Genomic DNA, 12,858 nt, shown 5'->3' on the forward strand with positions numbered 1-12,858 from the left:
GTGTAATGGGTGCTTTTTACGTGCCACTGGCAGGAACCAGTCAGGCGGGCCTGGCATCGATCACAATCAGATAGTGCCTCTTATGTGCCACCGACACGGGAGCCAGTCACGGGGTATTGGCATCAGCCACATTCGGATGGTGCTTTTTTGTGCCACAGGGACAGGAGCCAGTCAGGTAGGCCTGGTATCAACCACGTTTGGATGGTACTTTTTACGTACCCCTGGCACGGGAGCCAGTCAGGGGGATACTGGTCACAGCTACAATATTGGTTTTTCTTGGCTCAACAGGTCTTCTCAAGCACATCATATCACCCAATGCATGAGGGGTATTCTTAACAGGGCCAGACATGCATTATTAAGAAATCTAAAATTGAAAATGCCAGTGGCAATACATTACCTTTCCATATATTTTCACATTGTGTGCACACTTCTTGCAGATGGAATTTGTGCTGCTTTTGCTGGAATATATAATGGTTAGAATTTGCACTAACAGAACTGAAAAGTTTGATAAAAATAATTTAAAGCAAATAAATTTTAGAGGCTGCATATATCTAAATTGAAACTATATGTTAACAATGCAATGAAAGTAAGTTTTACACAACAGACGACTTAGAGAACCGGTTCTCTGACAGACCTAAGCAAAAAATAACAGTAAATTTCTTGTACTCTTCTGGCATCTTATTGAAAAATAGATACTGATTAAAAATCGATTTTTTAAAAAACCCCAAGTGTGTAAGTGACCACATGGGCATAAGCCTCACACACATGTCAAGTTTCATCAAGGTCTGTTGGATAGTCTCAGAAGAGTTAAAGTAACAAATTCACAAACACTCAAACTTGCCATTTATTATTATAGATTACATATGTAGATCCTAGCAGAATATAGAATAATCCTTTCTACTATAGGTACAAGGCTTGAAAATTTGGGGGAGGGGGCTGGTTGATTACACCAGCTCCAGTACTCAACTGGTACTTAGTTTATCAACCTTGAAAAGATGAAAGGCTAAGTTGATCTAGGCAGAATTTGAACTCAGAATGTCTTTAAGACAGGCAGACAAAATACTGCTAAGCATTTTGCCTGGTGCACTAACAATTCTGCCAGCTCGCCACCTTAGCAAAATACAGAATAATATTATGTCATTCATCCTTCATGTCTCTGAAGATGGCCATATTAGCAGCTTTATTCTTGTGGGTCCTCAGGTGACTTATTAGGCTAGCATTAGCATAAAATCCAGTCAAAATGGGGACATACAATAGTAGAATTAGGAGCTGGTGGGCTCTTGCTTTCTATGCAGCCCTCCTCTCTTCAGTTTCTCTGGTCATATCAGATTCAAAACAGTGTACTCCAGAGTACACAGCACTGACCAATCTTGACCAAGATGTTCCCAAGTTACACTTTTGCAAGGTTGTCACGTCTTTGGTTCACCACATTACCAAAAGTCGATTACTAGTTCACCAAAGAAAATCTGTTTTGGAAAGAGTTGGGCAGGAGCACTACATGTGCATTCCACAGCAATTGGTATTTACTTAGGGAGGAAAGCATACATGCCTGACATATTAGCTCTCTCTCTCTCTAGCCCAGAAGTAATATCATAGATAATAAGAGTTTCTAATATTGGCACAAAACCTGAAATTTTAGGGGAAGGAAAGCACTGGTTGTGGTACCACGTAAAAAGCACCCAGTACAGTCTGTAAAGTGGTTGGTGTTAGGAAGGGCATCCAGCTGTAGAAACAATGCCAAAACGGACAGTGGAACCTGGTGGGGCCCCTGACCTTTCCAGCTCCTGTCAAACCATCCAGCCCATGCTAGCGTGGAAAACTGATGGTAAACGATGATGACGGTGATGGTGATGGAGCCCTGCCTCCCACACAGTATTTGATTGGTACTTTACTAAAAAAAAAAAAATGAAAGGTAAAATTGACCTTGCGAGTAGTTGAGCTGAGAACATAGTAATCTGACTTAATACCACAAGGCACTTAATCTGATATTCTAACAATGCTACTCTTTGTGACAATGATGGTGATTAGAACAGCAATTTAAAATCCAGGCACAAGGCCAGCAATTTTGAGGGTGCCACTGGCACATAAAAAGCACCATTCGAAGGTGGCCGATGCCAGCGCTGCCTTGACTGGTTCCCATGCTGGTGGCACGTAAAAGCACCATCCAAATGTGGTCGATGCCAGCCCCCTCTGGCCCCTGTGCCGGTGGCACATAAAAAGCACCCACTACATTCTCAGAGTGGTTGGCATTAGGAAGGGCATCCAGTTGTAGAAACACTGCCAGATCAGACTGGAGCCTGGTGCAGCCTCCTGGCTTCCCAGTTGAACCGTCCAACCCATGCCAGCATGGAAAATGGACGTTAAATGATGATGAAATTTTCAGTACTCTTAACAGCTACTTTATTGTATCAATTCTGGAGGAATGAAAGGTTCAGCTAACCTCAGCAGGATTTGAACTCAGAACATAGAATGGTGTACCTAAATATCATAAAGCATTTAGTCTGACACTCTTAATGATTCTAGGTAATCCATTACCTAAATAGATGATGATGATGACGAGGACAATGACGATGATGGTAAAAGTGAAAGAAATACCTGTCTTGTTGAAATTCTGATCGACAATATGTACATTTCACGATAGGAAAGTTATTCCGGCATTCCTAAAAGATAAAAAAAATATTATAATATATAACCAAGAATTAAATTCTTAATTTGGTTGTACAATTGCTTCAGAGTTCCTTCCCTTTAATAACTAATACATGCTTGCTATAAAAACAAACAGCATAGACACAGAGTCCAGTGACCCCTCGACTATCACAGGTGTTATGTTCCACGCCTCCCCCCTCATAGGTGAAAATCCAAAGTAGAAACAGTATTGTATATTTTTTTTATTAGACACCAATATCAAAATCAAATCAAATGGAAATTGTAGTTGTGACACCTGTGCCAATGGCACATAAAAAGCACCATTCAAATGTGGCCGATGCCAGTGCCACCTTAACTGGCTTCCAGGCCTGTGGCACATAAAAAGCACCATCCAACCGTAGCCGATGCCAGCTACCCTGGCCCCTGTGCTGGTGGAATGTAAAAAGTACCCATTACACTCTCGGAATGGTTGGCATTAGGAATGGGCATCCAGCTGTAGAAACACTGCCAGATCAGATTGGAACCTGGTGCAGCCTCCTGGCTTCCCAGACCCCAGTTGAACCGTCCAATCCATGCCAGCATGGAAAATGGACATTAAACGATGATGATGATGATTTTTATAATTTGTATATATTTATTTTGTAATAAATGCAAAACAACACGACAGAGGAATCGGCATAAGCTTAAATAATAAATCGTGATATGGCGAGGGATTACTGTACTGGGTTTAATCCTACAGCTTGGCATATTGAGTACAGAGAGTCTTTTATTGTAGCCTAGTGTTAACCAATATCTTGCAAGTGGAATTTAGTAGATGGAAACCATGCTGAAGTTCTTAGTATGCATGTGTATATTTCAGGGCTGTGGAGTCGTTAACAATTAAGGGTAGCTGGAGTCAGAGTCAGTAGAAGTATACTCACAATGTCTTTATTCTTTAATATAAACCAGTTAGAAGATAGAGGCCTACTCAAAGTACAAAGGCATGCATATGCTTTATGAGATATGTAGACCACAATCACTTAATTACATCAACAGGAGTCGGAGTCAGAGGTGCCAATAGAGTTGGAGTCAAAGTTTTTTGTTTCGATTCCACAGCCCTGGTATATTTTTATGCTTTTGTATCTGTTTAAACTGGTTTGTAAACCAGTATTCTTTATGTGGCCCCTTGATGTCTTCTAACTTAGCAGTTCAACAATTAGAAATTGATAAAATAGCCAAATGAAATCATCAGTGAAGGTGACATGGAAGTAGTGCCCTTGTAGAAGTAATATCATAGATAATAAGAGGTTCTAATATTAGCACAAAACCTGAACTTTTAGGGGAAGGAAAGCACTGGTTGTGGTGCCACAGCCTGTAAAGTGGTTGGTGTTAGGAAGGGCATCCAGCTGTAGAAACCCTGCCAAAACGGACAGTGGAACCTGGTGGGGCCCATGACCTTTCCAGCTCCTGTCAAACCATCAGGCCCATGCTAGCATGGAAAACAGGTGTTAAACGATGATGATGGTGATGGAACCCTGCCTCCCACACAGTATTTGATTGGTACTTGACTCAAAAAAAAAATGAAAGGTAAAATTGACCTTGGGTATAGTTGAGCTGAGAACATAGTAATCCAACTTAATAACAATCAATATATAAAAAGGATGAGCCATGTTAACAGTAAAAACTATGCACTGAGGTATATTCAGAATTGCAAATATATCAATATTTGAGATGGCATAACCAATCAAGTTAACGATTTTGGATGATCAAATTATTTCATTTCAAACAGGTTAATGTTTGGAGGTGATGAACAAAAAATTGTCAATTTCAACCATTTCTTTCAGTAGATGAAACAATTTTAGTTGTGAAAGCTAGATTCACTGATGCCGTATTCTTCATGTTAATGGTGAAAACAAAATATTGATCTGTTCACTGGTGGTGTTTGACATGAAATTCTTGCTAAATATATCACAGACGTTAACAACTTCTCCATCGGCCAATCTATTATAGTCAGGACTGGGGAATCAATACACAAAACTTTCAACTGATTCCAACTCATCAATTTCTGCTGCCATCAATTCTATTTGTAATTAGAATAATTGACACATTTCAACATGCATGGCCAAGATGCATTATCAGGTTATTATATGTTAGCATCCTACCCTGTTGTGGTGTTTACTAAACCTTTCATTACCATATTTCTGTGGACTCACACTAGTTTTGTGTAAATTAATTTCGAAAAGGATGAAGAATTTAGTAAAATAATTATGTTGTTATCAAGTTCATGTTTGGGACATGAATCCTGAAGGTAAGGTTTTAATTTAGATCACTTTAAAACAGGAGGTTTATATCAGAGAACCAGGAGTGGGTTAAAAAAGTTAGAAACATAAAACAAATTTTTAAAAAGAACTTTTTCTTTTTTTAAATCAAAAAGCTACAGAGTAATAGAAACAAGAGCACTCAGAGAGCGTGAATCTCTGCCAAGGCCAACACCAATGTCCTCTCAACGATTAGCCAGAGATGATTTTTAAAATGAGAATCTCTGAAATAAACTCGACTGCTCTCACAAACGAGAATACTGAAAATGAACCTGACTGCTCTCAAAAACTAAGTAAAAAAATGGAAAAATAATCGAGGACCATTAAGAAATATAGACAAGGAAAGCAACCAGACCATCAGGGATAGTTACTGAGACACTGAAATATACAGTTTTGTAGGACATAAGCTTGTCAGTCTTGATGTACAGGGAGGTGTCAGTCCTAATGACTGATGGAGCAGAGTCTCATCACTGTTACAAAGACAAAGAAAAAACTCTAAAGAAGCAACTGCATCAGTTCATAAAAGCAAGTGTTTACACTGGTAAACACTAACACACACACATGGTTCTTGTCAACCAGTTTTTACTGACAAAGCATTGGTCAAGCCAAGTTTATGGTAGGAGACACCTAAGGTGATGTGCAATATAAATGAACCTGGAACCAGATGGTTTGGAAGAAAACTGCTTAATCACACAGCCATGTTTACATTTACTTACAAAATATTTTATAAAATAAAAGAAGCAAACACATGAAATTAATGGACCAAGTTATGAAAGATGTAGAAAACAGAGCAGAGTTAATTAGAAAGAGAATTAGCTAAGATGGGACAGTTGGGGTTTAGCATCTATACCCTCTTCTTAATGAGACAACTAAAGATGTTTTGTTTTGGGATTTGCAAGATTCTTTATGTGAGTTCATGTGTTGAAGCATATTTCGTTGTATCTGGAGAGAGACATTCTCTTTTAGTGCCTAACACACTCACCGGTAAAGTTTCTACTCATTTACTTATTGATATGCCCGAAAATGCTCGATGGGTTAAATGATAAGGCACGAAAAGAGAATGACCCTCCCCAGACACAATAAAGGAGATGCTTTTAGCTAAATCATTATACTGAGCTTTTGCTGACCTGTAGAAGGCCTTTGACAAGGTTTCACAATCTGTAGTCTGGTGGCCACAAACAAAATTAAGTGAAGAGGAATACCAAAGGTCAGTGAAAGCCATGTACAGAGATGCTTTCAAAAAGGTGTCAGTAATGAGAGTTGCAAAGAATTCAGGAAGCAAGTAGGGCCCAGCATCCTTCTGATTTACAAAAGTTCTTCACAACTTTTTGCTTTCAAAACATGTCTTTATTTATACAGGGACCTTTGAATATACAGAAATGTCACTCCTTTATTAATTTCACTAAGTGGGACACAACTATCAATGTATCTAATCAACTATATAAACCCCAATACCCAGTCTGGTAGATTTTTATCAAACAGCTAAGTTTACCAGAGTTAGGTGTGGCTGTGTGGAAAGAAGCTTGCTTCCCAAGCACATAGTTCTAGGTTAAGTCCCTCTGAGTGACCCCTTGAGCAAGTGTCTTTCACTATAGACTCTGGCTGACCAAAGCCTTGTGAGTGGATTTGGTAAGCAGAAACTGAAAGAAGCACTTCGTGTGTGTGTCTTTGTCTCCCACTGCCACTTAACAATCAGTGTTGATTTGTTTATGCTTCAGTAATTTCTCCATAACAACCCACTATAAAACTTAATTACCACTGCATTCAAACCTACACACCCAAGGAAGATTTCAACTCAACAGAAAATATATGAGGGTGAGTCAAAAAGTAATGCCATTTTGTTTAGGACAGGTATAATTACCAACATAGGAACATGTATCATACATCAAAATGAAGCTGGTCCTCTGTGGATCACATCCCTACTTCTCAACATAGTCACCGTTTCTCTCAATAGCAATGTTCCACCTTCGAGTGAGAGCATGTATCCCTGCCCCGTAAAATTCTGTTGACTGTTCTTTGAGCCACTTCTTCACTACAGTTTTCACTTCCTCGTCACTGGAATAATGTTTGCCTCTCAAACCCTTTTTCATGGGGCCGAAGAGATGATAATCCAGTGACAATGATAGTCCAGTGACGAAGAAATGAAAACTCTAGTGAAGAAGTGGCTCAAAGAACAGTCAACAGAATTTTACGGGGCAGGGATACATGCTCTCATTCGAAGGTAGAACATTGCTATTGAGAGAAACGGTGACCATGTTCAGGAGTAGGGATGTGATCCACAGAGGACCAGCTTCCTTTTGATGTATAATACATGTTCCTGTGTTGGTAATTATACCTGTCCTAAACAAAATGGCATTACCTTTTGACTCACCCTTGTACAAAGCTAAGATTAACTTCAATGCATCGCAGTCTGATAATGGCTCAACTGGATGAAACTATACAGTCACTGTCAATAATGTTCTTGTTTAAGAATAATCTATCTTCTTCATCATCATTTAACGTCCGCTTTCCATGCTGGCATGGGTTGGTTGGTTTGACTGAAGACTGGCAAACCAGGAGGCTGCACCAGCCACCAGTCTGATCTGTCAAGGTTTCTACAGTTGGATGCCCATCCTAGTGCCAACCACTCCGAGAGTGTAGAGGGTGTTTTTTTACATGCCACCAGCACAGGGGGCAGTCAGGTGGCACTGGCATCGACCATGCTTGAATGGTGATTTTTACGTACCACCGGCATGGGAGCCAATCAGGCAGCACTGGCATCAACTACATTCATATGGTGCTTTTTATGTGCCACCAGCATGGGTACCAGTCAGGCGGTACTGGTTTCGGCCACAATAATATATATACTGCAGGCATAGCTGTGTGGTAAGAAGTTTGCTTCACAACCACAATCCCCCTGGTAAAACATCCATTGATCTTATATTGCCTGAAGAAATGAATCCATGAAGATGATCAACCTGATGGCCACGGATACTACGGACTACACTAACCATCCCAGAGACATGTGGTGTGTGGAAACGTGCATAGCGATGCATTAAATGTTTATAAATACCATCCAAGGATTATTGTTATTATTACTATATATATGTGTGTGTGTATATATATATATATATAGATAGATTGCAGGCATGGCTGTGGTAAGAAGCTTGCTTTGCAACCACATGGTTCTGGGTTCAGCCCCACTGTGTGGCACTTTGGACAAGTGTCTTCCACTACAGCCTGGAGCCAACCAAAGCCTTGTGAGTGGAGTTGGTAGACAGAAAATGGAAGAAGCCCATTGTATATATATATATATACATCTATGTGTTTTTGTATCTGTTTGCTCTCCACCATCGCTTGGCAACCGTTGTTGGTGTGTTTACGTCCCTGTAACAGCGGTTGGGCAAAAGATATCGATAGAATAAGTACCAGGCTTAACAAACAAAAGAAAAAAAGTACTGCGGTCGATTCATTCGGCTAAAAAATTTTCAAGGCAGTGCACCAGCATGGCCGCACTCAAATGACCAAAAGAAAAGAATATATAAAACCGATGTTGGTGTGTTTACATCCCCGTAATTTAGCAGTTCGGGCAAAAGAGACCGATAGAATAAGTACTAGGCTTACAAAGAATAAGTCATGGGGTCGATTTGCTCGACTAAAGGCGATGCTCCAGCATGGCCGCAGTCAAATGACTGAAACAAGGAAAAGAATAAAAGAATATATATATATATATGCACACAAGTTTCCAGTTTCTATAAAATTTCAATCGGAAGGCATTGTTCAATCCAAGGTCGGGTCGTAGTAAGAGACATCAGTCCCAACTGCTGCACAGCAGGATATGACAGGGAACCACTGTTTACAAGGTAAACTTCTTAATGACTCCAACCGTACCAGTACCCATTTTGTAAATAAACGTAGTCTTACTTTGAATGAAGACTACAGCTATAGAACTGAGATGTCTCAGCTCAATAGAAAGGAGCAATCAATTCTAACGTCTCCCAGTACTTAATCGATACTTCATTTTATCGACCCCGCCCCCACGAAGCACCTTGGAACGAATAGATCCAGAAAATAAACGCTTTTAGTCCTAAGACTCATAGAGCTGGTTATCCGGTGTCTGTGGCGTCTAAGCGACCGAGATCAGGGCATTTCCTTTCGAATACAAGTGGATTGGAGCGACGCGAAATGAGTTTTGTACAAGAACACAATGCACTGCCCGATCTGGGAATCTAAACCTCGATGTTGTGATCATGAGTGTACCACCCTAACCACAAGGCCACGCGCCTTCCAGAACATAAGAAGCTGTAAACTAAAATACCACAAGGAATTTTGCCTGACGCTCCAACGATTCTGTCAATAATTGCTAACAGAGATGCAAAATCCAGAGATTCGGGACGGAGCTAGAGGACAGGCGTTTAAATAAATCCATCCCCCGTATGACTGATGCTTCTATATCATCAGGCCCGGACGGATGAAAGATAAAGTGGACCCAAAAAAGCACCAGAGAATTTAATGCAGAAGATGGTAAACAAAAAAAAGTAAAACGTAATTCGCCGTAATTTCATACATTTCTGAAACTGAAATTGGCGCTAAATGTAAAAATGTTGGAAGCCAGCAGGCAAAACTGGTCGAAAACAATAGAAAGTAGAGCAAATACGAACTATCTTAGTCTGTCGTCATATTTCTACAAACGGTTATTAATCAACAAAAATACTAAGAGAATGGCTTCGTTACAGTGCGTGTACGCGCTCTAATAAATGGTGGGGTTCGTTTGTTTATTTGTTCTACAAATTCAGAAGCATAAACAATGTTGATTACAACTGCTAACTTTCCCACCAATCCTATTTTTACAGTCTTATATAATAAACACTGTGGGATAGTCTGATTACGTGGAGAAATAAACAGGAGGGTCACGATTGAAATGACTTCTTAAATAGGTATGCGTGATCAGGGTACGACATGGGCGGCTGGCTGCATCACGCAGTTTGGAAACATTATATATATATATATATATATATATATACACACGCACTTTTATGTATAAAATTATATTGAAAACTGCGTATTAAGAGAGTTGAAGCTAACAGGTTCTTCTATTCTAAAAGATAATTATATAAAAGAAGTCGAGAATTCGGTAAGAAACGAAAATATAAAATAAGGCGGTGAGACACAATCTTTTAGAAGGGAATCAGCGTGTTTATGTTAAGACGAAATCCTATTTTAACGTTCAAATTTTGTGCACTATTAGCGACCTACTTTTGATATAAAAATTCTCACAAATATCTCGTTCTTTTATTAACTATACTAATATCACTTCTCAAGGAGTGCTACGGAAAACTAGTGTCAATGATCTACTAATAGTGCTTTATTAATATACTGAGGTGCCAACACTTAACTAATAACAACTTTCCACCCACCTAGCAAGATGCGCGCGTGTTTATCGGCATTATTTCAGTTTTAGTGCCAACAAAGACGCAACAGTTCTTTCTCAATTGCATAATACAACCACTAGCTACTACTACCCATACATGTATACAATCACTTGAACAGCTGACGAAAGAAGAGTGACGACATGTGATTTTGCAAACGCAAAAATCGAAACAGGTTTTCCACTCAGTCGCAGAAACACACACATATAAATATATATACATACACATATGTATATATATCTGTATATACATATATTTCTCCCACTATAAAAATACATTCATTTATACATATAAATACACACACACACATAAGAGATATAATTCGACAAATCTACGCACACTGTAAACAAAGAAATGTCATTGACCCATGTTGTTAATCTAGGTCAATCTTCACTGACTATGACCTTACTTCCTTCTTTATTTAACAATATCTTTAAGAAAGTGAAATATGGTTCGAGGGGAGATTTGATGGCGGAGGTCCTGGAATGGATCGCCCACATAAACTGGCCGACCTATGCCAAACCTCCGCCGATTTAGTTGCTATTTTCACCAGATCGAGTAATTTATTTAGCCGACGACGTTACTAATAACTACGCCAGAGGCCATAGATTAAGAGTCACCCGGAAAGACTGGATTTCGGTTTGACTCATGAGAAATCAAACACACCTCAAATATACGCAGGAAGTATCTTATTTATATTCTAAGCCATGTTTTATCATGACCAAAGCTCGATTTCAACTTTCACTATTGTTTCCTACGTGTTAGACATTGTCAAAAATTTGGTATTTATCCGTTTTTTCCAAAAGGGTGTAACAGGTGAAACTTCACTGGAAAAAGGCGCGGAATTGGGGATGAAGGCATTAAAAAGTTTTTTGGATAAAAAAATTCTTTCCCGGAAGGAAACAACCACGAAATTCTTTACTCGTTTCCTCCTCCATAAGATAGTAATAGCTATTCTGAAAGTCCGCCGATTGGAGACAGATACATTGTAATTGCTTCCGTTTCAACACGATCTCACAGCAAATCATTGGCCAGATAAGTAGATCTCTGGAATTTTTATATTTTAATAAAATGTAAAACCCCTATTATAAATCTTAAAGAGGTGATTGATTTAATCAGCAGATAATTTCAATCAAGATTGATTATTAAAAGAAAGAATTTGGTTATGTTTTTTTTTTTTTTTATGTAGAGGTGTGACTGATTGGAAGCGTGAAAAAACAAAACAAAACAATTATAAATTATTATTAGGGACCTTTAACGTGAGTCACCGGTGTCAATCGGACAGGGGGACATCGTCAACGACACCGAAAAGTTGAAAGGACGAATACAAGGAAACTGGAAGATTCAGAAATATTAAGAGAAAATATGAAAATGGTTAAGGAGAATACATCGAATGTCAAAGATGATAAAGAGAAACAGAGAGACATTAATAAATAGAAATATTAATTTGTATGTAGAGAATGAGAAAGATATTAATCCGCGACAGAAAATAAAAACAAGCTGGTCCCAATGTGTTTATGTGTGTTTTGTAAGAAGCATCGTCGTTATATAATTAAAATATATTTTTATTAAAACAAATAAATGGATAAGTAATTAAATATAGGAAGACAGAAATGTATTTTGTATGAATAGAGACGGAAACTGAAAGAAAATAAAGGCAAACGAAATAATTCTCGGTGGTTTTGTGTCAGTGAAGTCAGTCAATGGCGAGATTAGGCGCTATTTACAACGATCGGGGAGGATTTTTGAATTTTTTTCATCTTTATCCTTACACGATTTCTGATACGATCAAGGAAATATAACCTTCAATTCATGAATAATGTCCAACAGCATCATTTAGACTAACAAACCAATGTAAATTTAAAGACGAAGCGTGTTTTTAAGTGATGGGAAAACAACAAATGGCAACGAATTCGCTTGAAAAGACGATTGAGCCATTTGAGGCGAAATACTGCGTAAAACTGAATCAGGGAGGATTTAGACATTGGAAAAGGTAAATATAAAAGATGATCAATTGAGGTTTGATATTTAGATAATTAAAACATCGTGGTGAGAAATGGATTTGGTAGATTGTAAGAGAAATGAATAAATCTGAAGAAAAAGGGTTTTAATTAAAAAACGATTGGAAACAGTGTGAAATGTCTGAGACTGGTTTTTCCTTACTTTACATAACTGTTCTCCCTGAGAAAGTTCTTCGAATGGATGCCTGCTATGGCATTTCGTACAAGCAAATAGAGCTGCCATCGTCGAGATATGTTGAGCTGGTGAAGCAACCAAACGGTCAGTTACTTCCACATCAAAAAAGAAAAAGCTCGGATTCTTTCAGAAAACTTCCAGTAGCGATGTCTACCCGGAAGCTTTCTTCAGCAGACACATACTAACACCGTGCGCATGTGCAAACTGCGAGGCCCCTTCAAATAAAAATATCTTTCGTATTTTCCTCCCGTTTTACCGATAAACCACATCCAAATAAATCAAATAATTTTTTAAAAATCAGTTATAAATCA

At 38.7% G+C, this 12,858-nt stretch overlaps 1 protein-coding gene across 2 annotated transcripts in view; it reads right to left on the reverse strand.

Moving 5' to 3' along the window:
- The window catches only part of LOC106874823 (protein FAM76B), a 24,101-nt gene extending 11,361 nt beyond the window's left edge, over nt 1–12,740 (reverse strand). For both annotated transcript variants that reach the window (XM_014922703.2, XM_014922702.2), the window contains exons 1-3: nt 12,515–12,740; nt 2,596–2,660; nt 398–458 (exon numbers count right to left, since the gene is read on the reverse strand). In XM_014922703.2, the coding sequence (XP_014778189.1) occupies nt 398–458; nt 2,596–2,660; nt 12,515–12,595 (207 nt within the window). In that variant the 5' untranslated portion in view covers nt 12,596–12,740. The remainder of the gene's footprint in view (nt 1–397; nt 459–2,595; nt 2,661–12,514) is intronic.
- Nucleotides 12,741–12,858: the final 118 nt, after the last annotated feature.

Source organism: Octopus bimaculoides, chromosome 2 (assembly GCF_001194135.2).
Source record: "Octopus bimaculoides isolate UCB-OBI-ISO-001 chromosome 2, ASM119413v2, whole genome shotgun sequence".
NCBI classification, from domain to species: Eukaryota; Metazoa; Mollusca; class Cephalopoda; order Octopoda; family Octopodidae; genus Octopus; species Octopus bimaculoides.